Genomic DNA, 27,991 nt, shown 5'->3' on the forward strand with positions numbered 1-27,991 from the left:
CAAATGACCAGGGAGGAGTATAAAAATATTACTCAGGCATGCAGGAGTGAAATCAGGAAGGCCAAATTGCACTTGGAGTTGCAGCTAGCAAGAGATGTTAAGAGTAACAAGAAGGGTTTCTTCAGGTATGTTAGCAACAAGAAGAAAGTCAAGGAAAGTGTGGGCCCCTTACTGAATAAGGGAGGCAACCTAGTGACAGAGGATGTGGAAAAAGCTAATGTACTCAATGTTTTTTTGCCTCTGTCTTCACGAACAAGGTCAGCTCCCAGACTGCTGCACTGGGCAGCACAGCATGGTGAGGAGGAGACCAGCCCTCTGTGGAGAAAGAAGTGGTTCAGAATTATTTAGAAAAGCTGGACGAGCACAAATCCATGGGGCCAGATGCACAACATCCGAGGGTGCTAAAGGAGTTGGTGGATGTGATTGCAAAGCCATTGGCCATTATCTTTGAAAACTCATGGGGGATCGGGGGAGGTCCTGGATGACTGGAAAAAGGCTAATGTAGTGCCCATCTTTTAAAAAAGGAAGAAGGAGGATCCAGGGAACTACAGGCCAGTCAGCCTCATCTCAGTCCCTGGAAAAATCATGGAGCGGGTCCTCAAGGAATCAATTCTGAAGCACTTAGAGGAGAAGAAAGTGATCAGGAACAGTCAGCATGGATTCACCAAGGGTGTCATGCCTGACTAACCTAATTGCCTTCTATGAGGAGATAACTGCGTATGTGGATGAGGGGAAAGCAGTGAATGTGTTATTCTTTGACTTAAGCAAAGCTTTTGATACAGTCTCCCACAGTATTCTTGCCAGCAAGTTAAAGAAGTATGAGCTGGATGAATGGACTATAAGGTGGATAGAAAGCTGGCTAGATCGTCAGACTCAACGGGTAGTGATCAATGGCTCCATGTCTAGTTGGCAGCTGGTATCAAGCACAGTGCCCCAAGGGTCGGTCCTGGGGCCGGTTTTGTTCAATACCTTCATTAATGATCTGGAGGATGGCGTGGAATACACTCTCAGCAAGTTTGCAGATGACACTAAACTGGGAGGAGTGGTAAATACGCTGGAGGGTAGGGATAGGATACAGAGGGACCTAGACAAATTGGAGGATTGGGCCAAAAGAAACCTGATGAGGTTCAACAAGGACAAGTGCAGAGTCCTGCATTTAGGATGGAAGAATCCCATGCACTGCTACAGACTTGGGACTGAATGGCTAGGTAGCAGTTCTGCAGAAAAGGACCTAGGGGTTACAGTGGACGAGAAGCTGGATATGAGTTGACAGTGTGCCCTTGTTGCCAAGAAGGCTAATGGCATTTTGGGCTGTATAAGTAGGGGCATTGCCAGCAGATCGAGGGACGTGATCATTCCCCTCTATTCGACATTGGTAAGGCCTCATCTGGAGTACTGTGTCCAGTTTTGGGCCCCACACTACAAGAAGGATGTGGAAAAATTGGAAAGTATCCAGCGGAGGGCAACAAAAATGATTAGGGGGCTGGAGCACATGACTTATAAGGAGAGGCTGAGGGAACTGGGATTGTTTAGTCTGCAGAAGAGAAGAATGAGGGGGGATTTGATAGTTGCTTTCAACTACCTGAAAGGGGGTTCCAAAGAGGATGGATCTAGACTATTCTCAGTGGTATCAGATGACAGACCATGGAGTAATGTTCTCAAGTTGCAGTGGGGGGAGGTTTAGGTTGGATATTAGGAGAAACTTTTTCACTAGGAGGGTGGTGAAGCACTGGAATGGGTTACCTAGAGAGGTGGTGGAATCTCCTTCCTTAGAGGTTTTTAAGGTCAGGCTTGACAAAGCCTTGGCTGGGATGATTTAGTTGGGAATTGGTCCTGCTTTGAGCAGGGGGTTGGACTAGATGACCTCCCGAGGTCCCTTCCAACCCTGATATTCTATGATTCTATGATCAAGATGATCAAACAAAGAAAACTTCAGTTTGTGGCACATGTGGGTTGAAGGAGCGGAGGAAGATTGCCAAAGCAAGTGTTGTAGGGGCTGGAGCCAATGGCTGGAGATGCCCAAAGGGGGCACTCAATGTGGCTGACTGTGGGATGTGGGATGGTGTGTTTCTCACAGCTGTGTGAAGTCTGCCAAACGTGAAGGAAGACTGCTGGCCAATGACTCTCAGGTATTGTGTGTGTTGCTCATTGCAATGTGAGTCTATGGTACTTTGCACTATGAGATAATGTACACCTCTACCTCGATATAACGCAACCCGATATAACACGAATTCAGATATAACACGGTAAAGCAGTGCTCCGGGGGTTGGGGCTGCGCACTCCGGTGGATCAAAGCAAGTTCAATATTACGCGATTTCACCTATAACGCGGTAAGATTTTTTGGCTCCCAAGGACAGCGTTATATCGAGGTAGAGGTGTATGTGGGTATGTGTTCCTTGAAACAGGAGTGCTAGAAATGCAGCAGTGTTCTATTCCTTTTTAAATATATTGTGCCAAAGTGGATGAAAATTATGAGTAAACAAAACAAAATAAAAACCACTTTGGAAGAAAGGAGATGCAGAAGGGCCCTGCACATGTGGAGGAAGGTTTATACAGTAGCATCCCATGGCATAAGCACCAGCCCCACCCCTCTGTGGCTCCTACATGGAATCTGAGCACCGTGGAGCTAGGTGCTAGCTAAGTGGATAGGGGGTGTACTCATAAGACAGTCTCTAGGGGTTTTTTTTTCTTGGGCAGCTCGGAGCAGAGATAACACCATAGCTTGACAAACTATCCAGAACATATGGTGGGTAGCAGGTGAAAGAAAAAACAGTGGCAGCGTGCCAGGGTAGACTGCTGTTCTGTCTGTGTGGTAGGGGTATTTTAGGGGAAACACATGCTGAGATCCACAAAAACTGGTTTTATTTTCCCTCATGGATCCTCAGCCTCTGCAAGAAGAGATGCCTATGCCCCTGCTGAGCATTCCATTCTGCCCCCAAATGTTCCTGGAGGGATGATGTGACAAGCAATGACTCAAAAATGTCCATGCAGTGATATGGATCAGTGTTGCATTTCATACAGGCCATCAGACTCACCAAGGAATCTGGCTCAAAACAGGGAGCATATGGCCATTAATGTCTGCTCATGGCCATGGTGTCCAATTGCTGGGAGAGATTTTTGTTATGGAACAGTGGGCATGAACATCTTACACTAGAGACTATCTCAACAAACAGTTTTGATCTTTGTGGATACCAGGGCTTTCATAGCATTACAACTGGAGATTCTATTATATTTAAACTTCAGTGAACAGCCTACTTCTTTGTGTCTTTCTGCACTTTTTCTGTATTCCCCTGTGTTTGGATACATATTTTATTCCTATGTTTTCTCTCTTCATTTATATTTGGATGTTTTCTAAGTTCATAATAGGGAAATTGTTAAGCTGTAATAAAGTTAAAAAACACTAACCTGTTGGAGACTAATTAACTATAGATTTAGTGCATACTGGAAATTTTCTGGATGATTTGATTGCCATTTATTTTAATTGTAGTAAAACCTTTTTAAGTGACCACTCGGGAAACAAAAATAGCTTGTGGCAGTCTTCTAATAAAACCTGAGCAGAACATATCCCATTATATCTGCAGATGTTTTGGAGCTGCCTCTTAAGACAGGAGGTTACCTAAAAAGAGTGGTCTTGTGTACTGGCTTCACAGTAGTTATCTAGAATCAAGCATAAACAAAATATAAACTAAAATGAAAGTGGTTTCTAATTTATGTACTTAGTTATTTGTACATTCATATTTTAGCTGTTGTCTTATGTCTAAACAGAAAATGTCAGTGATGGTATTTTAAAAATACTAAATAGATCTGTGTCTCATGTTATGTTAGCACTTAAAAATTTAACCTCAATATACTAAACTGTGGCTGAAATTTTCAAACTTTGTTCCCAGCGTTAGGTTCCTTAGTCTGAAAAATCTGCCACTATTATTTAAAAGCAGATAATTACTTATAATGCTCTAGATGCAAGGACTCTGAAGGCAGGTAGTTGAGTTATGACTATCTAATGTCCTCTGTTTTATTTAAAAAAATACAGACACATGTGCCAGGATGTCTCACTGCAGAGCTGGTGTTCTGACCTGAAAGACATGACCTCAACACAAAAAGAGCAGTTGAGCACCAATAGTTATTTTGGATGCTAGAGAAGCTTGTTCTCCATTGAAAAGTTCTGATCATGTGATAGTACTGGAATCACAATGCCTGCTGGGATTCACAGACCTGCCCAGATTCGTTTTACCTAGGTTTGTTCGTTAACCAGAGTTACACACTGGAACAATGCAGACAAAGGTGACACTTTCCACTATTTAGTGGCATGGTTCCTTAGTGAGGAAAGAATAGGAATAAAGACATGAGGTGGATTTATGCATTATTGAACTCCTCATTTATCACATTTCTACAAAGAGATTCATAGGAACACAGGGGTCCTTCCACACAGATTCCTTTTCAGGATCAGTGCCTGCTTTTAGCTTAGTCAATACACTCATGTACGGGGGTCACGTGTTCTTTACATGGGACAACACGGGTGTCAGGATGAAGTGCACATTTCAGTCATGTGTTTTGCTTCCAGTTTTATGGTTATTATAAACCAAGCCTCCTCCTGCTGAATCCCCTGCCCATCACAAATGCCCAATGACATCAGCGGGAGCTCTAAGGCCCTAAATCCTACAAATCACTTAAGCATGTGCTTAATTTTGGGCACACAGATCAATTTGTGACCCTGTTAGTCGCACCGGTGAACATTTACTCTCATGAATAGTCCCAGGGAAGACAATGGATGCTACTTGTGTGGCTAACTTCTTATGAATGGGAATAAGGGGCTTGCAGTCTGACCCATAATTAGCCATGTTGATTACAATGGGACTGCTTATGTGCTTAAAGTTAAGCACATGCTCAAGTGCTTTACTGGATAGGGGCCTAAGTATGCCAGGAATACAAGGTCAGACACACCCTCTAATTCATCTTGCACTTGTGACCAGTTATTTACATAAGGATTTGTAACTGCTCAATAGAAGTTTACATATTTGAAAGTTTTATGTGTAAGAAATTTAATGAACGTTAGCATTTTTGCACTGATTTTCCATGTAACTCTGATACATGAATCTCTTATGAAAATGTACATGTAAAGAATGAGATCCTGCAAAGTAATCTGGGTGAGAGGAGACTCCTAGTTCGTGTTCTGACTTTGGCTGGACTTTGCCACTTAGCAAGTGGTAATGATTACTTGAAGGATGAGGCCCTTAAATAGTATCACATACTGTAGAGGTAGCATTTTATGAGACGCCAAATAATCACTGAGACACAGTTGCTTTTCTGTTCTGCATTTTGTTGCTGTTTAGTTTCATCCACTCTCACTTTATCAGTCCAAAACAGGAGCTCACAAGTAAGAGTCTCCAGCACAGTTCACGTGCAATTTTCAGAAATGACGTGAAGGAACATTTCTTGGAACATCTAATCCTACATCACACATTTTTACTGGTAGTTGTTCCTAATGGCTCTGAATACTTTTTTGTACCCTTTCCCCCAAGAGATCTTGGAGTCATTGTGGATAGTTCTCTGAAAATATCCACTCAATGTGCAGCGGCAGTCAAAAAAGAGAACAGAATGTTGGGAATAATTAAGAAAGGGATAGATAATAGGACAAAAAATATCATGTTGCCTCTATATAAATCCATGGTATGCCCACATCTTGATTGCTATGTGCAGATGTGGTCGCCCCATCTCAAAAAAGATATATTGGAATTGGAAAAGGTTCAGAAAATGGCAACAAAAATTATTAGAGGTATAGAACGGCTTCTGTATGAGGAGAGATTAATAAGTCTGGGACTTTTCAGCTTAGAAAAAAGACAGCTAAGGGGAGATATGATTGAGGTCTATAAAATTATGACTTGTGTAGCGAAAGTAGATAAGGAAGTGTTTACTACTTCTCATATCACAAGAACTAAGGGTCACCAAATGAAATTAATAGGCAGCAGGTTTAAAACAAATAAAAGGAAGTATTTCTTCACAAAATGCAACCTGGGGAACTCCTTGCCAGAGGACGTTGTGAAGACCAAGATCATAACAGAGTTAAAAAAAGAACCTATTAATTATTTTCATGAAATGCAGAATATTTTGGAAGGGACTGTGGTCCAGTGACTAGCACAAGGGACTGCAATTGTCTTGTTGTATGATCTTCAGAACATTTTACCTCCTTGGGCCCCAGTTTTCCCAGCCTCAAAATGAGGCTAATGAGACATATCCATAATTATAAAGTGCTTTGAGATCTATAGATGAACATCACTCGGTAAGTGTTAAATATCATTATATGGTCCTTATAATTTAAGCATTACTAAATGACTACACGGCTCAGAACCTGTTTTTACATGTGATTTTGCCATTCAGTTGGTAGTTTTATAACTCTCATACGCTCTGCACAGTTCACTTTGAAATTCAGTGTATGAAATTGACTTCTGAAAGTTTCATATCCTGCATGATGTGTTAGCCATTTTCAGCAGATAATTTATTACTTGGGCTGCTTCTTATTGGCTGATTAGAACCTCAGGAAGCCACAGGGGCAGAGAGATAGCGAGTTTAGTCTGTTGCCTGTGGGTATAGAATCACACATAGCTTGCTGGTTGGAGGGAACAACACGAGGAGTTTTGGTTTGTTTTCTGGGTGTTTTTCTCTGTGGTTAGAAATGAAGATGTGCAAAACTATACTTCCTTGTATTCTATTATTGTCAGGTGAGTGAACATTTTTGTTCTTTTTACTTCTTTTCTTGTCAGTTACAAATCGCTTTTGCTTCAACTTGTCTCCTGATTTTATGTAGACATACCTAGATCCCTATTACATATGAGTTAAATATCAATAACATACTGATGCTTAACTGCTATGTATTAATATATTGTATTACTAGAACTATTGCTGCATATATAAGTAAGTGCACGTCATTTAGATATGAAGCACTTGTCTTCATGTTCCAAGAGCTTTGTCCCCCCCACTAAATTGTAAATCCCAAAGTGCTGTTGATCACAGTAATGGGAGTTGTAGTCTCTTGCAGTGAAAAACCATGGTCTCTCCCTTTGTGAGCTTTCATGAGTTTTCCAACATCCTTACTACTGGTGTTATTAGGACTTGCTATTTTGGGAGTTTGCAAGGAGTATTTGGTGTGGGGAGCAGGGAGGCAGTGGCCCTGCCCTAAGCCATGTCTAATGAAAGATTTTTAAATGCAATGCTCGAAACGTGATTGTATTTGGTGCAACTGAAAATTAAGTAGCCTTTATCTCCTGAATTTTAATCAAGTTTTTGCCTCCTTGATTTGATAGGGCAAGATCCTTCCATCTGCTGTGTCGGTGAATATGAGGTGGAAAGGGAGCTTACTTTCCACCTCGTCCCTCACCTCAAATGCAGTAGTATTGCAGGAACTCTACTTAGCCCTCTGAAAGGTGCTAGGAGGGGAGGGTGTCCGTCTGATGCACCAGACTAGCACATGGGAATATGATCTCCTTTTTAGTGCACATACTGCACTCGAGCACGTGCTAGCTGAGAGTTCATGCTGTTCCTTTTCAAAGGAGTAGGCAGGTGCACCCAATTACACCTCCTTCAGGACTACCTCATGGAATTGTGTTCTGGCTAGCAGGATACTTGTGAAACAAGATGTGTGTGCCAGCACTCTTACCCTCCTTTGCAGCACTGACAGGACAATATTTTGCTCTAACTACTGAACAACATAAACAGACTGCAAATGGGTGTAGCATATTCTGAATCTGGAGATCCACAACTGTTATCTGGTATCTCAACTAGGGAGGTAGAGTCCTTGCCTTCCCTTATTGCAATCTCATAGACACACCACTGTGGTCACCTTTTGATTAACTCTGTGAGTTATAAGTGTGATATCTGAGGATCCTGAAATAGCTCAGGAAGAACTTTCTAAATGGGAAGACATCTCAGGCAAGGCAATAGGAGTTGATTAGCATGTACACTAGAGGATGCTATTTTTTTTACTTAATTGTCTATCCAAGAAACTTTGCTGCAACAACCTAGCCCCATAAGCCATTTCAGAATGTATAATTCATGTGTGGGACTTCACTCACTGCCATAAAGCATGGTTTGTTTTGTTTTTAATATCACGACTTAAATATTTTTAAGATGCATCCACATAATGTTGCAGCAATTTACAAAGTTCCTTCCCTTCCATCACACTGGTATCCATTAAAAAGTCATATTAACGGGTTTGAGGCTTTTTGTTTGTCATGAAAAAAGTTATACAGTACTTATTGACAAAGGAGAACAGTTCTGAATGTACTCATATGTTTGAAAGTGTAGAAAGATTTGGGGAAAGGGGTATTGTACATTAACCAATGTTTCCTAATTATATTGTACATATACTAAAATAATTTTTCTCTATTCCAACAAATGGGTGAGAAATAAACTAAGCTGTCTTCTGTGGCACATGTATATTTCATCAGTCACTTTATCTCAGAAGTTGAGTGCATTAGTTGGAATCACTGCCGTCAGTCAGATTCCCATGTTGGAGTCAATGCTTCTGGTTTGGGAGGGTGACACTAAAATGGAGAAATTGACAAGATTCATGAAAAAAAACCAGCACCACAAAAAGACTCTAATGTATTGTCCAATGGGAATTTTTCCTTCTAGAAATCACTTTCATGTTGTTTTCTTGCACATTTTCCCCAGTAGAGGTGAAAAGTATGTTACCTAGCCTTATTAATGGAAATAGCACCTTGGCTACACTCTAGTAGTAATTTTGATGTCAGAATATTGAGAAGTAAACCTAAATGTACCTAAGATTTTATTTAAAAATGTATATTTGTTATTTCATTCTGTAACTGACTGGCAGAGTTCTGTTCTGAACTTCTGTCACTGAATGACTTTGTTGCCCTGGACAAGTCATTTAAACTTTCTGTCTGGGCCTGATTATCAACTTCCTTATACCAGTTTATCTCCACTGACTCCAATGGAGATTTAAACTTGTGTAAATAAGAGAAAAATCAATCCCTCAACTACTACAGTGATAAGCATGGCACATAGACCTTCTCCATTAATTACACCATCATAAAATGGAGTAATGATATTTGCCCAACTTTTTTAAAGTCTTTGAGTTCTAGCTAATCTACTGTACCTGTCTCAGAGGTTTCTATAGCACCTATGACTACAGTATTTAAGAAACTCACCACATGAAAAGTACTAGATGAATGTAAACTATTATTAATTTGTGAGAAATATTTTGAGTACTTACTTAGCTTTAGAAGTGACATGCACCAAAACAGGAATCTGATTGTGGTCCCGGAATTTCCCCAAACATGGCAATACTTGTCAATAGCTCCAATGTTTGCAATGTTTACAATAAAAGTGGAAAAAGATGTAATTTATTCTGTACAAAAAGTGGAAGTGAACTAAGATAACTTGCAGTATCAAGTTGTGATATCATCACAATGATGGCTAGATACCAGACACTGTTTTGTCTTATTGCTTAATTTTCCATTAGTTTGTAATAATGCACTGCACATATAATTCAGAGATATTGCCATGACTGAAGCATGCTAAAATGTAACAAAGCTCTCCCCAATATTTAAACTCAATGCTATGCCAATATGTGATATACATCAATATATTTTAAATTACATCCAAAAAACTATATTAAAGGAGCATTACAATTATAATGTCAAGCACTCAAAAATTAGGAAATACCAGAGTTCAAGTTACCTGCGCAACCTTAATTTAATTTAATTACATGATAACATACCCTTTTCCCCCTACCTCATTCAGTGAATGAGAAGTTACTCAATATTTCTTTTCATCGTCTTCATTGAATGTGTGGCCATTATTTAAATGCACTCCATTCAGAGCCTGCACTGAGCACAAAATGAATTTCCATAGGGACTTTTCTGTGGTACTCATCATTATAGTATCAGTGTGAATTTATTTTCACAACACCCCTGTGAGATTAATACCCCTGTTTTACACATGGGGAACTGAGTGATTAAGGCCAAAATTGTCAAGTACCCACTAATTTTGGGTCCCCAGCTTGAGATACCTAGGACTTGATTTTTCAAAGTACTAAGCATTATATAGCACTTTATACGTTCTAAGCACAGCTCCCATTGACTTCAGCTGTAGTCATAAGTGCTCAGCACTTCTGCAAATCAGACCCCATGAGTCACATTGGGCACCCAGAAAATGAGGAACACACTATTAGTGACCACCTGTGAAAAAATTAGTTTAAATGACTTCTCCAGCATCACATAGGAAGACAGGGATAGAATCCAATTTTCTAGGGTGGTATTCAGCTTCTTTAGCTATGAGACCATCTTTTCTCTTCTGGTAATCTCCTGCTTCATTCACCTTCCCAATTCTGCAACAAGAGGCCAGGGTCTTACAGACAACAACTTCATTCACTATACAGCTCTGATTCATCATCTGCTCCCCTCCCAACTCCTTCTCCCTTCTCCTCTCTGCTCCTATCTGACCCCCCCTGGTCCTGACCCACTACCTCTCGGTGCATATATGCCATTCCAGATCCCTTCCCTCTGCTCCTGTCTACCCTCATCAGCTCCTGACCACCTGCCCCTCTGCTTCTTCCCACCTCTGGCCCCTGCAACCTGCTTCTCAGCCCCCACAGCATTCCTCACCCTTCTTCACTATTCCTATCAGGCTCATCTCCTTCTCTTCCACTCTGCTTGCTTACCATCAGGGGAAGCATTAAGGCTGTGCTTTCATTAGGAAAAAAGATGTGTTCTTAACTTGAGCTCACTAACTTGAGAGATAAAATTCTAGGGAAGACACAAGTTTTCACTGTTTTTACACGTTAACAGGTCAAGTTAAAGACTAGAACCTCACCTAGTAATCATAACTTCTCTTGGATATATAGCATAACTTTTAGAAAGGGATCTAGTCTTCATTTAAAGGAAAGGGATAGAAAATAAGACAGAAAATATAACACCACTATATAAATCCATTGTGCATCCACACCTTGAATACTGTGTGCAGTTCTGGGCACCCCATCTCAAAAAGAACATAGAAGAACTGGGAAAGGTTCAGAAAAGGGCAACAAAGATGATTGAGAGTATGGAATGACTTCCATTTGAGGCAAAACTAAAAAAATTAGGGCCATTCAGCTTAGAAAAGAGACGACTAAGGCGGGATATGGCAGAGGTCTATAAAATCATTAATGGTGTGGAAAAAATGAAGAGAGAAGTGTCATTTACCCTTTCCCACAATACAAAAGCCAGGGGTTACCTGATGAAATTCATAAGAAGCAGGTTTAATACAAACAAGAGGAAGTACTTTTTCACATAACACACAGTTAACCGAGGAACCCATTACCATGTGTTGTTGAGATGGCCAAAAGTATAACTAGCTTCAAAAAAGAACTAGATAAGTTCATGGAAATAGATCCATCAATGGCTATAGGTCAAGACGGTCAAGGATGCAACCCCAAGCTTGGGAAGAACTTAAATCTCTGACTGCCAGAAGACGGGAGGAGACGGGGGTTATCATTCAACTGCCCTGTTCTGTATCCTCTCCCTGCAGCTCTGGTACTGGCCACTGTCATAGGCAGGATATGGGGCTAGATGGACCATTGGTCTGACTCAGTATGGCAATTCTTACGAGAATCTACCATTTCTAGACATTAGGTTTTAAGGTAAAGTTTCCAGAGTAAATAAAGCACTGTTCTCTTGTTGAATTTGCACCAAGAGGGCCCGAAGGTCAGCACACTGCCTATGCACCACTTTGATCTTCTAAATATGCTTTAGGTGGCACTTAAGTGGGGTGTTGGCCTTTTGCTGGCCCTCTGCACTGGGGTGAAATTCACTCTGAAAAAGTAGCCCAGACTTAGAGAACATCCACTATTTATCTGAAGAGTGCTGTAACTTTAATTATTAAATGCAGACATCAATAACTTAACACCTTTACAGCTAACTGATGTACCAGTCTGTTGTCTGAATGTTCTTCTTATTTAATATTTATATTATACTAGCTCACAGAGATGCCTATCAGGCTTGGTCTTTGCTATGATAGATTCTGTACATATACAGACATAGATCATAAAATTTTTGGAGCGGGGATAGTGTCTAAGAATGGCATATTTTTAGTAAGGGGAATGCTCATTGCTTTCTGTTCTCTCCTCATACAGAATGAGCACCACCTTGTGCAAAGGGCCAGCATGAGACCTATGCGCTATTGAAGTCCTACATATGCCCTAATTTGAGGCCTTGTGTTGCTGGCTCTTTGCCCAGAGAGGAATTTCACCCACATCCTATATTAAACTAATTAATTTGTTTTAACAAGGGCACTATATTCTCTCTCCCTTCCACTCTTTCTGGTTCCCTCAGTCGTGTGACTGTCTGTAAATAAATCTGTGCAGTGCTTCTGCAAGTTTCTTGAGCATTTGGTTGTTCAATTCATTGGAATGGATTTCCACAGGAAACATGCTTCTTCCAAAAGCTGCAAAGGCAATTAAATTGCAGATGAGGAGACCTGGGTTCAGTCTGGGTTTTGTTTCAGAAAATACATGTTAAAACAAAACAGCACAACAAAAACTAAATGACAACTGAAGCCAGTGGAACAGTTTGATATCCTCCGGGGGAAGAATCCTACCAAAAACTAGCACTGTAACATCAAAGTCTAGAAAGGAGGATTTTAAAAAAACAGTGGGGAAACTAATTAAAAAAACTCTAAAGTCTAAAACTAAACTAAAATCCGTAGACTCAGGATGGATGCCACTAAACATACTATAACAGAGTCACAGAGGACATGCCCACTCCTAAACAACAACAAAAGTAGGAGGAAGGCAAGGAAAAAGCCCACTATGTTTAAGCTATCGATCTATGGTGTTTGTATGACACTTATTACCATAGTATCTGAGCACCTTAGAATCTTCTATGTGTTTTTTCTCACAATATTCCTGTGAGGTAGGGAAGTGCCATTACCCAGGGAGATCAGGTAACTCCAGTGTCTGTCTTTAGGAAATACAGCAAATGCTCGCTCTTTGAAAAAGTCTTTCCACCAAGAAAGTGCTTGATCACAGTCTATAAGAACATATGTAGGGAACAAATATTTGATAATGGGATCTCCAATCTAGCAGACAAAGGTATAATAAGATCTAATGATCGGAAGCTGAAGTTAGAAAAATTCAGACTGGAATAAGGTGTACATTTTTAGCAGTGGGGGTAATTAACCATTGGAACAATTTTGCAAAGGCTGTGGAGGATTCTCCATCACTGGCAATTTTTAAAATTAAGACTGGATGTTTTTAAAAAGTTATGTTTTAGTTCAAAAGGATTTTTGGGGGGGAAGGGGGAAATTCTAAGGCCTGTGTTACACAGGAGATCAGACTGGATCAGTGATTCTCAAACTATTGTACTGGTGACCCCTTTCACATAGCAAGCCTCTGAGTGCAACCCCCCCTTATAAATTAAAAACACTTGTTTATATATTTAACACCTTTATAAAAGCGGGGTTTGCGGTGGAGGCTGACAGCTATGACCCCCCCCCCCCCCCATGTAATAACCTCACAACCCCCTGAGGGGCCCCGACTCTCGGTTTGAGAACCCCTGGACTAGATGATCACAATTGTCCCTTCTGGCCTTAGAATCTATGAATAAGAATGCTCACAACACCAATCCCCTTATGTACTCTTAATCCCTACCAATCAAAATAAAAAATTCCATCCCAAGCAGTTTTGACCCCCAAAAGGGAGAAGTGTCAATGACTCCATGAAATCTACCGGGGCTTTGTTATGGATATTGATTTTACGTGGTAGGAACTTAGTTTTTATACTGCTGCCTATTACCATGATATCTAAGATAAAAAGTTCCCCAGTTTAGAGATGGGGATCTGAGGCCCAGAGGTCCAGATCAAAGGTATTTAGGCACTGATCTGCCGCTTTAGGTGCCTAAGTCATGCTGGCACCATAGCATATAGCTGGGTCTAGCGGTGCTGGGGCACAATGCTTCTTGGAGACAGTAAAGCAGATGGGCTCCAGCTCTAGCCTTCAAAAGGGGCCAGCCTGTGCTTCTGCCTATATCAATGCAGATCTGCTGGTTGTGGCAGAAGGTGAATGAAGACATTACATAAGAACATAAGAATGGCCATACTGGGTCAGACCAAAGGTCCATCTAGCCCAGTATCCTGTCTGCCGACAGTGGCCAATGCCAGGTGCCCCAGAGGGCATGAACCTAACAGGTAATGATCAAGTGATCTCTCTCCTGCCATCCATCTCCACCCTCTGACAAACAGAGGCTAGGGACACCATTCCTTACCCATCATGGCTAATAGTCATTAATGGACTTAACCTCCATGAATTTATCCAGTTCTCTTTTAAATAAGAGAGTTTAACCAAATAAGTTTTTTTCATGTTTATAAGTAAAATACATGGCGACAGTTGAAGATCATCAATGACAAAACTCCTGTTGACTTTACTAGGGGCAGGATTTCACCCCAGGTAGACATTTAACTATTTCAAACATAGATTGATTTAATTTTTCATGCAGTGATGCAAGGTGAATCTTTCTCATCACATTACTCACTATAGGTAACATTGTATTTGATGTACATTATATATGCATTGTTTTACTTGTCTTCCTATACAATATCTTTTATATTTGACTGCCATTTCAATAACAAAATATGATAACTTACCACGACATTCTTTTTCTACTTCTTTTCCCTCATTATGTTTTTTGTTCTCTCTCTGACTCTCTATTTCAATGTAGTCCAATGTTTGTTTTCCCTCTGGTTAACTTTTCCTTCCTTCTACTTACGTAAATTTCTCTCTTCTTTCATCCCTTTTCTGTTCTTCATAAAGAGGAATCCCCTTGTGCATACACTGAATGAGGCAAGGGGTCTTGTGGAAATAGTAACGTGTGATTACAGTGTGTATCATGCTGCTTACACGCAAGGAAGATGAATTCAAGTTAGACAGGCAACCTGACTTCTGGTATTTCCTAACTTTTACAAGCTTGACTTTGCACCTTTAACATTCTTTTAACATAGATTTTTGTATGTAGTTTCCTATACTCTTAAAAGCCCAAACAAACAAACAACAATAACAAAACTATCATGTGGAACAATACTGACTCTCCTATTTGTCATTAGCAGGGTTGTAACCTTTAGGGCCACAGCATAAAACTCTAACATATGAACTAATGGAATAACTGGTAGCAGTAATAGGTTGTTATCTTCTGTGTGAACCAGCCACTAGATGGGATCAGACACGCACTTTGCCAGTTGTTTTTACAGCTATTTGTTAGACAGCAATGGAATGATGACGTAAGGAAATCCTGGGTTCTAGTCAGAGGTTTAATAATAACTCAGCCAGATTTAGGCAGATTTTCATAGGAAGGGCAAAAGGCACAACCCCAAAACCAGTGTGAATCTATTCCAAATATCAAGTCCTTGCACCAAAGCATGGAGGTACTAGCCCATCTAGGAGAAAAGGATGTAAGAATATTTTTCACAGGGGTAAATTGTTGTTTAAATGGGTAAACCAATTTAGCTGAAACTTTCCAAAAAACTCAGCCTGAATCATTAAAGTTTGGCAAAGTTATAAGCAGCTGAAACCAGAGTCTTATAAGGAAAGTGTCAGATAAAGTTAATAAAAGGCAGTGCTACCAGCCCCACCAGTGATAAATAATTTTTTTCTTTTAATATTATGTATCCACAAGTTTTAGTAGTCATGATGGCACCGGAGGAGATGACTGTCCCAGACGTGACGGTGAAGACAGTGGCGCTCGTCATGGTGGTGACCGTCCCAAACACGATGGGGGAGACGGTGGCGCCCGTCACGGTGGGGGAGACGGTGGCACCCGTCATAAAGGTGACCGTCCCAGATACACCAGGGAAGACAGTGGGGCCCGTCACGGAGGCTACCATCACGGAGGCGACCCTCACAGACACACCGGGGAAGACGGTGGCGCCTGTCACAGAGACGACCGTTCCAGACAAGATGGGGGAGACGGTGGCGCCTGTCACAGTGGTGACCCTCCCAAACACGATGGGGGAGACGGTGGCGCCTGTCATAAAGGTGACCATCCCAGACATGCCGGGGAAGACGGTGGCGCCCGTCACGGATGCTACCATCACGGAGGCGACCCTCACAGACACACTGGGGAAGACGTTGGCGCCTGTCACAGAGACGACCGTTCCAGACAAGATGGGGGAGACGGTGGCGCCTGTCACGGTGGTGACCCTCCCAAACACGATGGGGGAGACGGTGGCGCCCGTCACGGTGGTGACCGTCCCAAACACAATGGGGGAGACAGTGGCGCCTGTCATAAAGGTGACCATCCCAGACACGCCAGGGAAGACGGTGGCACCCGTCACGGATGCTACCATCATGGAGGCGACCCTCACAGACACACCGGGGAAGACGGTGGCGCCTGTCACAGAGGCGACTGTTCCAGACAAGATGGGGGAGACGGTGGCGCCCACCACGGAGGCGACAGTCCCAGACATGCTGAGGAAGATATTGGTGCTGCCCATCATGGACGCAACCGTCACGGAGGCAGCGGAAGAGACGGTGGCGCCCGTCACGGAGGCGACCGTCCTAGGCATGACGATGACCATAGTGCTTGGACATAAAAAAATCTCAACTTCAGGGCTGCCATCAGTAAAAAGCTTCTCAAGTTCTACAATGAAAATAAGTAGAGAATCAACATTCTTTTTCAAGTCTACTGCTAAACAACTAACTTTGGAGGACAAGAAGTTAGTCAGATCAACCTCTACCAACCTGACTTTTGGGCCAGGTCTGTTTTTTTAATTCATTATTTCCTTACAATGTTGAATCCGTTCTCCCCTCACTGTGCATATACTAGTCCTGTTACGGCACTATTTTCTGCTCTCCTTGCCACTCGTCCAGTGATGGACTCTTGCAGATTTCCCCCTCAAAGCAGATTTCTCCCTCAAAGTCACATTGCTTAGACAGAATTTTCTTTGCCCATTCATCCTTGCTAGTGCAATGGAGATGGTACAAGGCTCCTTTTCTTAACTGCTGTTAAGACCTGCTGCTTAAATCACCATCCAAGAAGGTGCCATGGAGTTAAAATGCCTGCACTTCAGTCTTAGAGATTCAGCAAAGATCTTGCTATCCCCAGTTTCAGAAAATGCAGGGCTCAGTCCAGGTTTAAGCTAAGCAGTCCTTTGCGGCCTGATGCAGCTGCTGTTATATCAAGGTAATTTTGGCCAGAGTGTACTTGCTGGCCAAAGAGCTAATAATGCCTCAGTGATTTGATTTAAGGAAGTAACTGCAGTATTATAAACCTCATTGAGACTGAATTAACATTACTGGTTAAATTATTTTAACATTGTTGGACTAAATTTTTCAAATATTAATATTTTGATTACAACCCCCTGAAAATTTCAGACAAATTTTTATTGACTCTTTTGGAGGGAGTTGGGGGGGTTGACAGCCATAGACTAGTATGACATTTTTCTATTTCTAAAAAAAACCACCAAAAAAACAAAATTTAAACATTAAAGAAGTAGAATTTTTAATTGCTCATTTTCAGTGGCTTTTCAATCAGTCTTATTTTTAAAATTGTTTTAATTCTCTAATTTTAGAATAGTTAGGGAAAAATACCCCCATCCTGCCAGCATGCAGGAGGAAAAAGCCAGGTACATGGATGGGCGGGGTAGGGGGAGGTATGCGAGAGAGAGGGAGAACTATAAATGGTATTCCCATTCCATGTGTATGTTCAAGAGTTCAAAACTTTTTGCCATTTTGAATCAGGATGAAAAGTTGAAATCTTAAAAATGTTATGAACAAAAAATTTGATTTTTTTTTTCAGTTAAAGTCAAAATGTTACATTTTGGTCATTTTTTTACCTCTTTAAAACTCTAATTAGCTTACATTTCAAAATGAACATTTTGAAGCTGTAAGACAAGAAATTTTCATTTCATGAAACATTTTGACAATTTTGATTTTTTTTTCCTGTCTCCATTTTTTGGAGTAGGGAAATTTGTTGAAACAGACCCTGTTTTGCAAACAGTTTCTGTTCCAGCATTTCAGGAATTCTTCAACAACAAAAATTTGTCTAAAAATTCCCAACCAGCTCTAGTGTGTGTGCATTCTCTCTTTCTCCCTTATCACAACCCGAGGAAGCAAATATGACGGAAATATGAACAAGTATAACCTAGGCACAGACATCTACCTTAGTGTACAGATAGCCTAAAGCAATATTTCTGAGCGTTGTGAACTGACTCTTTCATCTCTTCGGTGGGTTAGCTCAGATGCTTAATATTGATAATTTAAATACTAAGCTTTTAACTTGTTTCGTCACCAAACAAAGAGAGGGACAAGACTGCTCAGCCTAATGTGAGGGACATGTCTGTTTGGTGCCATGAATGGGTGTCACTGGAGGTATTACCAGCATTTGTCTCCAAATTTATCCATGGAGCCAAAAGGCCAAAAGTGGAGTGGATTCCAAACAGAATCTCACACCTCACTGAAGGGAGCCAATCCTGCAGAGCTAGCAGAATGTTCACACCTCACCAAGGAGAAGCCAGTTCTACAGGTCTAGCGGGGCATCCAAGCCTGTCCCTAATCAGACTGACTCCCAAAGCATACTTGGTCTGCTTTCATGGTGGATGTGAGGCCAGGCAGCTTCCTGGCAGTTTCTCCTCCCTCTATGCAGATTCAGGCAGACATCACTGTGTTGATTATATTCTGGTCACATGTTCAAGCTTCTCTGTGCAACCATCAATTTTAAAAATGAAAATGTAGAATCTAAGCCAACACAGGAATTTAGTAATGAGCCCTCATCCTGTGCCTCTTGTGTCTAGCCCTTCATCTGGCTCACAGAAGGCAGGAGATAGCAGCAGAAGCAGCAGTGTCCAACTGTCAGGGTAGGTGAGGGGCTAATGGAGGAGACACAGGAGCTATGGAAAGCAGCTGGATCTATTTGTGAGGAATAGATGGGTTACTGAGGGGAACTAAGGAGAGGAAGCAGGAGCTGTGGAGAGGGAGCAGGAATGATGGGGAGCAGAAACCATTGGGGACAGGAGATAGGAAGTTAGCTAAGAGGGGACATGAGCTAAGGGAGGAGTAGGAGTTTCTGTGTGGGAAATGATCTAGTGGGAGAACAGAATAGGGGGGAATGGGGCTAATGTCATTGTGCAGTTACTCTGCCAGGTTCACTCCAATAACCCACAGACTCCATCCTGCCCATGAACTGTGATCACTTGGTTATCCTTGGTTCTCCACAAAGCTGCTTCTGAGGTCCCCCCCATCTTCTGAGTGATGTAAGAAATAAAGTCCTGCCTCCCCAAACCTGTTCCTGCTGCTTTAGCAGGGCCGGCTCCAAGTTTTTTGCCGCCCCAAACAAAAAAAATTTCACACACCCTCCGGCCCCGCCCCAACTCTGCCCCTTCCCTGCCCCATTCCAACCCCTTCCCCAAATCCCCGGCCCCGCCTCCTCCCCCTGGCGTGCCGCATTTCTCCTCCTACCCCTCCCTCCCAGGCTTGCCTGGGAGGGAGGGGGGAGAAGCAGAGCAGCGATGCGCTCAGGGAGGAGGTGGAGGTGGAGCAGAGGTGAGCTGGGGCAGGAAGCGGTTACTGCCTCCCCCCCAGGTTACTTCCTGCGGCCCTCCCCACACCCCCCACCGCTGCAGCTCACCTCCACGCCGCCTGCTCCCCTGAGCACGCTGCTGCCGCTCCACTTCTCCCCCTCCCTCCCAGGCTTGCCGCAAAACAGCTGATTTGTGCAGCAAGCCTGGGAGGGAGGGGGGAGAAGCGGTGCAGCGGCGCGCTCGGGGGAGGAGGCGGAGGTGGAGCAGAGGTGAGCTGGGGAGGGAGGCGGTTCCTCTGCCCCCCCTGGGTTACTTCCTGCGGCCCTCCCCGCGCTTCCCACCGCCGCAGCTCACCTCCACTCAGGGCCGGCTCCCAACTTTTTGCGCCCCAAGCAAAAAAACAAACAAAAAAAAGGGAGCCGGAGTGCCGCCCCTTGGAAAGTGCCACCCCAAGCACATGCTTGGAGCGCTGATGCCTAGAGCCGGCCCTGTGCTTTAGGGGGAACCTTGTAAGGGGAATCTGGTGTCAAACCAATGCCTTTCACAAGCACTAATGCCACAATTTTTATTGAAGTTTTACATAAAACAATTTACATAAAATCACAGAGCTTCACAACACTTGAGAGCTATGCTCTTGTCATGGCATGGCCACAAGGCCAGAGTTTGATGGTTTTTTGTGGTGTATTATTCTCCTCCAACAGCTGTTAGAGCTATTCTGCTTGCCCTGCAGATGGCTGCTGGATTTCCTTCCCCTATGCCAGTTGTCTGCTCTGTGCTTCTCACTGCAACACACACCTGAGCCAGAGAGTGGAGTAACCAGAAGAAAGTCAGGAAGGAGAAGTGACATCAGGCCGCACCCTCGTGGTCCTCTCCAACTCAACCCACACTGTCAGGATCCACCTTACCTCATTAGTAACAGATTATTATTAATAGTTATTTGTATTACAGTGGAGCTTAAGGCTACTGTCAGGATTGGGGCCTCATTGCACTAAGTGCTGTATGAACATGTAAGAAGAAACAGTCCCTGCCCCAAAGAGCTTACGATCTAGACAAAAGAGAGATGTAGGGAGGGGGAAATGGGATGCAGCATACAAGCAAAATGGTCAGAGTGAATATAAGCATGCAGTAATTAATAGCTGGAAGGAAAATTACTAACTGTGACAGATAAGAAGTTGCATATTATTATTTGTTTCTGGTAGTGCCCACATCATGCTAGATGCTGTATGAGCGCAAAAGAAGGCTAGGCCCCTGCCTCCAAAAAACCTGTTTCCCCCTCCAAATTAAATTTGTTGTTTTGTTTTGTTTTTTTCCATAGAGAAAGAACAGCAAACATCTGAACTAGGTATGTCAACAACTTTAATATGTATATTTCCACTTTCCAATAGGCCACCCCTTTCTTTCTCATTGCTGGGTTTATTTTACCATTGCTAGTTTTGAAGACCAGACATTATATTGCATGCCCACAATGGCCTGAAAAGAACTGCATCTATAAAGGAAATTTTAAAGGACTTTTTATTTAAGCGCAAACATTAATATTATTGTTGTATATTCATCTGACTAATAATAATGCATTGTGCTATATTAGTAGTTAGTATCCACTGAAGTACTATTGATTTATTTTTATTTTAATAATAACTTCAATATCTTTCAGAGTGGAAATAAATTTGTTAGTCTCTAAGGTGCCACAATGACTCCTCATTGTTTTTTCAATATCTTTTTTTCTCACTAAGTACCTTAATTCCAATGATAATGTTACTCCTTGTAAACCAAGACTGGGGTTAAGAATGGGAGAGTGTGGTGAGTGGCTAGGAGAGACAAAACAGAGGAAAACTTTACAATTACTTTACAAACGTACTTTTTGGTTTTGTGGCTAGCAATAGTTATTAGTGTGTTTTCCCCCCGCTATATGATGTTTTTTTCATTTAACTCCTTAAAGAGAACTTTTTGCTGAGGTTTTACAGTACTCAGATGCCTTAAGCAAAGGTTCTTGAGTTTTTTTCATAGTGTGGACCACCTTTTAACAAAGGAATTGTTTCATGGAACCTCTCCCTTCCACAATTACATAACATCTCTGTGGCTACTACAGCAGTTGCTTATACAGAAATAAACAAGGGTTTTACATATTGTAGTTGTCTTATCAGGCTGAAGTGAGGAAGAGGAGCCAACAATATGTGACTAGCCAGCTCCCTGTGGTCCAACAGTTGGGAATCTCTGCCTTGTATTGTAAACCTTCTGTAAATGGTTACATTCAGGAATTTATTGATTTGGCTAGACTTCTTGTTGAAAAGACAAACACTCAGTCAAAATTATACCATTTCATTACATGACCTGAATTTTTGGCTTTTAAAGACACATCTATTGTGATGGATTTTGGGGGGTCAGATCCCATGAGGTGGAACTAAGCACCCTCAACTCCCAGCACTTCACAAGAGGGATAAATACCAGGGAGGGAGTGGAGTTATTTAAGTTAAGGGCCAATGTTGACACAAAAATAAATGGATATAAACTGGCCATCAGCAAGTTTAGGTTTGATATTAGATGAAGGTTTCTAACTATCAGAGGAGTGAAGTTCTGGAATAGCCTTCCAAGGGGAGCACTGGGGGCAAAAAACCTAACTGGCTTCAAGACTGAGTTTGATAAGTTTGTAGAGGGATCCAGTGATAAGACTGCCTACACTGGCATGTAGCCTATCTGTGACTGCTAGCAGCAAATATCCCCAACGCCTGATGATGAGCCACTACATTGGGAGGGCTCTGAGTTACTTCAGAGCATGCTTTCCTAGGTGTCTGGCCGCTGGGTCTTGCCAAAATGCTCAGGGTCCAACTGACCAGCATATCTGGGGGCCGGAAGAAATTTTCCCTTAGGTCAGATTGGCAGAAATCCTGTTTTGTTTTAGCAAAAACAACGAGGAGCCCTTGTGGCACCTTATAGACTAACAAATTTATTTGGGCATAAGCTTTCGTGGGCTAGAACCCACTTCATCAGATGCATGGAGTGGAAAATACAGTAGCAGGTATAAATACTGAAAAAGCCTATTCTTATTTGACTAACAGCCCAAGAAGTTCAGATAATCATAGTATTAACACCTGAATACAGGCTGCTTATCTGAACCAAATCCAAAGGTAAAATTTTCAAGCTTCCCCTATCACTGTGATACCTTACTGCTCAAGGAATTAATCATAGACTCACAGACTTTAAGGCCAGAAGGGACCATTATGATCATCTAGTCTGACACACTGCACATTGCAGGCCACAGAACCTCACCCACCCACTCCTGTAATAAACCCCTAACCTCTGACTGAGTTATTGAAGTCCTCAAATCATGATTTAAAGACTTAAAGTTACAGAGACTCCATCATTTACATTAGTTTAAATCTGCAAGTGGTCCATGCCCATGCTGCAGAAGATGGCAAAAAACAACAAAACCCAAGTTTTTGAATCAAATCATTTGTATTCCAAACATTTTCCAAGGCAGGTCAAAAAGTTTGGAGCTCTGTGAGTGTCTTCGTATAAAACATAGACCTATTGTTTGGGAAAATGTTTCTAAACTTAGTGCTGTCCTTCATGAAGTTCAACAGACACTTAGAGGAGATTAGGGGTTAGTTGTCCTAAGCTGATTTGCTACTTTCTGTGCTCATCAAGATATTTTTTTTAATTTTGCACTTTCATTTTTGAAGATTGAGATTTCACTGTATTATATAAGTGTTCTCTCTTGTGTCATTATATCCTGCCAAAGGATGTATTTGTTTGTTCCCTTTCTTGATGATTCACAGTAACTGATGCTATGTGTTTGCTTATTCAGAGATAGGACTCAGCATTTTCTTTGGGATACTCCTTATTATTGTCATCATTGTTTGTTGCTGTAGGTGGAAAAAGTCAAGAGTAAGTGTAAACTTTTTTATATTTATTATTCTTATGGTTTTGTTATTATATTATTCTTATTTTTTAATTTCTTCAGTGATCTCTCAGATTTGCAGTGATCGTTTAATGGGGTTTCACCCACTGCTTGATCTCCCTGTGAGAGTCTGCCAGTGGATGACATCCTTAATCTTTTTAGGATATACATATTTTCCTGATACCTTGATTATACTCCTGTCCTGGCCAATGCCAGCCTCTTCTGGAGTAGTGCTGGTCCCCAGTTTGCAATGCTATCCCTTTCTGAGATACTTTTCTGTCACCAGGGGGTTCTGCACCAGCAAAGGACAGTCCATCTGAAAATGTCACTGACCCTAAGTGAACATAGCCTATCCAGTTTCGATTGTGCTCTATAATTGACTGAGGACTATAGGCAAGATGCATGGAAAGTTAATAATATGTTGGCACATTAATATTTCAAGCCATTTATCTGTAACCTTAATATTAAAAAATAAATTAATGCTTACTGAAATGTTAAAGCGTGAACAATTTTAATATGCAATGATATGACTGAAACTGATCAGTATGAGGAAAATAGATTGCAGAGATTAAAAATAAGACCAACAGATCTTTTATTATTATTTATTATAATAATATTTCCATTTGGTTTCTACAGCTTGAATGTGTACAGCAGTGATGTTAACATATTTCTATTTTCTGTATAGAAAAGCTCATTTGACTTGAACTCAATAGAAGCAACTATTCCCTTAAATACCATTGAAACAAAAGAACCAAGCTCAGGTAGAGTATCCTTGGTTTTGTTCTGTTCTTTTAAATGGCCACTAAAATGGAGGGTTTAGGAGAGTACTCTTTATGATTGGGCATATACAATCTACTTGCGGCTTTACTCTCACTCTGTGAACCTACATACTAGAGCTGTGTGCTTCACAGGAATCCATGCCAACATTTTCTTCACTTTCAACCAATATAGTTTCACACTCCAAAAGTATCATTTTGAAAAAAAAACCCTCAATCTCCAAAGACTCAATCAAAGCCATTTGCTACAGCGTTAGAACCATGCAATACCATGACCTGTGGGACTCAGCTTCACTTCTGAACCCTGGTTTATGGTCCTTATTTTTTATTTGACTATATTATACACTACAGTGGGGTGTGTTAACCATTTTATTCTTAATTCATGTGAATTTTTACTGTTTCCTGTTTTTCTTTGTATCATTTTCAGATGGGGAGAAGAAATGAAAGCACTCTCACTTAATAGCCATTCAAGAAGATCTCACAAAAAGAACTAATATGGCTGAATCACCAGAGAAATTAAAATGGATTGAAATTCAAAGAGATCCACTGGCACTCTCAATAGTGTAAACTTCTTTTTAAATGGCACATTTTGGAGTGTTCCTGAATCTAGTCATAGTAATAAGCAGATATTCATTGGTGCTGGCTGCTACAAATCTTTATTCATTGCCTGTTACTTTTTGGTTGTGGAAAAAAGCTCGCCTTACTTTAATATAGTTATCTATGGGCCACATTCCACCATTTAGGCACAAATCTGCATCAGCATATGAGAAACTGGGGGAGGCATAATCCCTCTCCCAGCTCTCCAGCATTCAGAAGAAACATGCCATGGCCCTTCCTCTTCCTGCCCCAGCCTGCTTCCTTTAGAGGATTTGTGGCCTTTAGGGTGCACAGCAGGAAGGAGTCACGGAGGCGGGCAGTCTTTGTGCTTTCCTGAGTATAGGGACTGGGGTCTTTCTGGGCCCTTATGTGGAGCTCCTAAGAAGTGAGGGGAAAACTATTTATGTCTCCTGCTCCCACCAATTCATCCGTCCAAAAGCCTGTGAAAATCTAGCCCTTAATTCTTTGTACATAGCTTGTTTTATAATAAATGACCTAAGTAAAAGTGAGTCTCAGCACAGTGTATTTCTATTAAATGCAAAAATGTTACTGATGCACTGTTAAGATTGAAATGTTATGCTCACTAAAATCAGAAAATGTAGAGTTAAGGGACCAGAGCCTCAGCTGGTGCAAACTGACAGCTTCCTTGGCTTCATTGGAGCCATATTGATTGACACCAACTGAAGATCTGGTCCCAGGTTTCCAGAGACACTTTTGCACAGTAGGGTTTTTTATCATCTAATCATAACACGTATATATGCAATAACACAAAATGTTGTATTTGTTCATAGAGTGTTATAAAAGAATGTGTAGTTTTAACATGGAAGCCTACAATCCTGTATACCACGTTTACAGTTTTACAAACACAATGTAAGAACACAATGCAGCTTATTTCCTTGGTATGAAGTTATTTGCTAAATAGTGTTATTTCAGTCAGGGTTGTATGATCCTAGACAGAATAACCCTTTTCAAATATATGGGCCTGTCTGCTTCTCCTCTCACACCTGTATAAATCAAGAATTTCTCCACCGGAGCTAATGAAGATTCACGTGTGCAAAAACTAGTATAAATGCATAATCAGGCCCCTAAATGTGCAAGCTTTAAATTGGAAACTCTTTAGAGTAGAATTGTGGTTTTCTTTTATCTCATTCAGCCCCTGTGCTTAAAAATAGCAATAATCAATAAAAAGGTGACAGTTAAGGTTGGGAATCTTGCATTTCCTGAATTTCATAGTACAATCTAAGGGTCTTGTTCCACTACCCTACTCTGAGTGGGTAGCACTTATTTACTTACTGATGTCAATGGAATGACTCATGTGAGTAAGTACTATGCAATGTGAGTGCAGAATCCAGCACTTAGTAGTCGCATACTTTAGTCTCAGTATACTATGTAAAGTTGGCATATTAACAAAGTGGCAAGGTGAGGCAGCATGACCCAATGGGTATGGTACTAACCCAGCATTTGGGAGAGCTGGATTCAATTCCCTGTTCTACTACAGACTTCCTGGGTGGCCTATAGTCAAGCTAATTAGCCTCTCTAGGCCTCAGTTCCCCATATATAAAACAGGAATAATAGCAATTCCTTATCTCACAAGGATGTTGTGAGGATAAATACATTAAAGATTGAGGTGCTCATGTAACAGGTGCTTTTGCAAGTACCCTACCCAGAAAATCTAATAATAGGTTTTGGCGTGTTTCCAAATCTGCTCAGGCATGATATCTTCCTTCTTAATAATAATATGGACTTGAGTTATATCAGCCTTCAACCAGTAATCGACATTCTATGAGGATGCAAAATCTAAAGCATGAGGGGAAGAGAAGATGAAACCTAATTCAGCACCATTGAGGGCAAAGGGAATTTTACTATTGACTTCAGTGGATCAGGATAAGACTGATAACACAGACGGGTAATTGAAAATGTAGGCCACTTTTTTTCCTATGTGCTTAACGAATGGGAACTAAAATCTTCCTTTTGTGTAAACATGATTTGAGTTAAGGATGAGCTCATTACAAGAATTCTGTTTCACGCCAGTCTTACTAAGAATTGCAATTATAATTACATTTTCATTTCCACAAAAAGAATAATAAACTCCGAATTTTGGAAGAGCAATCTATCATTTTGTTTTGCTTGATAGAGACATAGTATGCAGATTTCAGGGTATTTTGTTAAAGAAATGTCATAGTTAATTTGGATTAATTGAAAGTTAAGCATATGCTTAAGTGCTTTACTAGATTTTATTGCCCTGTATGGTCCTATAGAGCTGGTGGAACGTTGCAGAAGCAGCTCACAGAATATTCCAATTCAAGGCAATGGGATTACTCTATATAAATTAAGCATATGCATCAGTGAACATGGATTTAGTGGTGTACTGTGCTTTGGCTGCACTGTCAAAAAAGTACAATGCACTTTGCTACTCTGATTCAAAGGTACAGGGAATCTATGATAGGACTTTCTCAGGAATATCAAGGAATATTTTCATTACCGCCTTACAGTCAATGGACAAATACTGCACATTTATGTTTGTTTTTTATTCTAATCAAAATCTCACTATACTTTATGCTGCATTTGAAAGAAAATACTAGACAGTGCTGTAGTTTGCTAATAATCTGTATAAGTATAGTTCAAATCCGCATTCTGAAAAAAGCCTTGGGGCCAAAGATTCTATGTCAGGTACTGACTATGGTCCAGATGTCTATTCATGCATATTAGCTAACAGGGCCGGCTCCAGGCACCAGCTCAGCAAGCAAGTGCTTGGGGCGGCCAAGGGGAAGGGGCGGCACGTTGGGCTCTTCGGCGGCAGGTCCCTTGGTCCCTCTCGGAGGGAAGGATCTGCCACCGAATTGCCGCCGAAGAAGAAAGCAGCGTGGTGGAGCTGCCGCCGATCGCAATCGTGGCTTTTTTTTTTTTTTTCCCGCCGCTTGGGGCGGCAAAAACCCTGGAGCCGGCCCTGTTAGCTAATATTACTAATCACATATGTCTGTTAACAAAAGTGAAGAAATGTTTTTAAAACTTCTTTTTGCTGGTGCCAATATGACTTAAGGAATGAAAATGTATCCAAGAAGGTAGTGCAAGAAATATATATACTACATAAGTAATAATGTTGGGGATTTTACATTTGTGATTATATTTCACATGATTTAAAAATTGCACTATACTCAGCTATGATGCTATGGAAATTATAAATAATAATTTAAAATAGCTGTATTAAAGCACTCCTCTATAT

General features: G+C 41.3%; 1 protein-coding gene across 2 annotated transcripts; it reads left to right on the forward strand.

Annotated features, from left to right (window-relative positions):
- The first annotated feature begins 6,076 nt into the window (after positions 1 to 6,076).
- On the forward strand, positions 6,077 to 26,873 carry LOC128837638 (mucin-4-like). Of its 2 annotated transcripts, none has more exons than XM_054028902.1 (6): positions 6,077 to 6,277; positions 15,660 to 16,739; positions 20,816 to 20,842; positions 23,303 to 23,382; positions 24,081 to 24,156; positions 24,599 to 26,873. In XM_054028902.1, the coding sequence occupies exons 2-6, from the start codon at positions 15,671 to 15,673 to the stop codon at positions 24,613 to 24,615; spliced, it is 1,269 nt and encodes a 422-aa protein (XP_053884877.1). In that variant the 5' UTR covers positions 6,077 to 6,277; positions 15,660 to 15,670; the 3' UTR covers positions 24,616 to 26,873. The 2 variants fall into 2 exon arrangements, with proteins under 2 accessions (XP_053884877.1, XP_053884876.1); XM_054028901.1 differs by lacking the exon at positions 6,077 to 6,277 and adding an exon at positions 6,575 to 6,716.
- Positions 26,874 to 27,991: the final 1,118 nt, after the last annotated feature.

Source organism: Malaclemys terrapin, chromosome 5, assembly GCF_027887155.1.
Source record: "Malaclemys terrapin pileata isolate rMalTer1 chromosome 5, rMalTer1.hap1, whole genome shotgun sequence".
In the NCBI taxonomy this organism is placed as follows: domain Eukaryota; kingdom Metazoa; phylum Chordata; order Testudines; family Emydidae; genus Malaclemys; species Malaclemys terrapin.

What these genes read in the sequence shown, in the direction of transcription:
- LOC128837638 (XM_054028901.1), top strand. Translation starts at nt 6,671, where the DNA reads ATGAAGATGTGCAAAACTATACTTCCTTGTATTCTATTATTGTCAG. An exon ending in TTGTATTCTATTATTGTCAG is followed by an intron (nt 6,717 to 15,659) that starts GTGAGTGAACAT and finishes TGTATCCACAAG; the next exon opens with TTTTAGTAGTCATGATGGCA. An exon ending in GTAGGTGGAAAAAGTCAAGA is followed by an intron (nt 23,383 to 24,080) that starts GTAAGTGTAAAC and finishes TTTTCTGTATAG; the next exon opens with AAAAGCTCATTTGACTTGAA.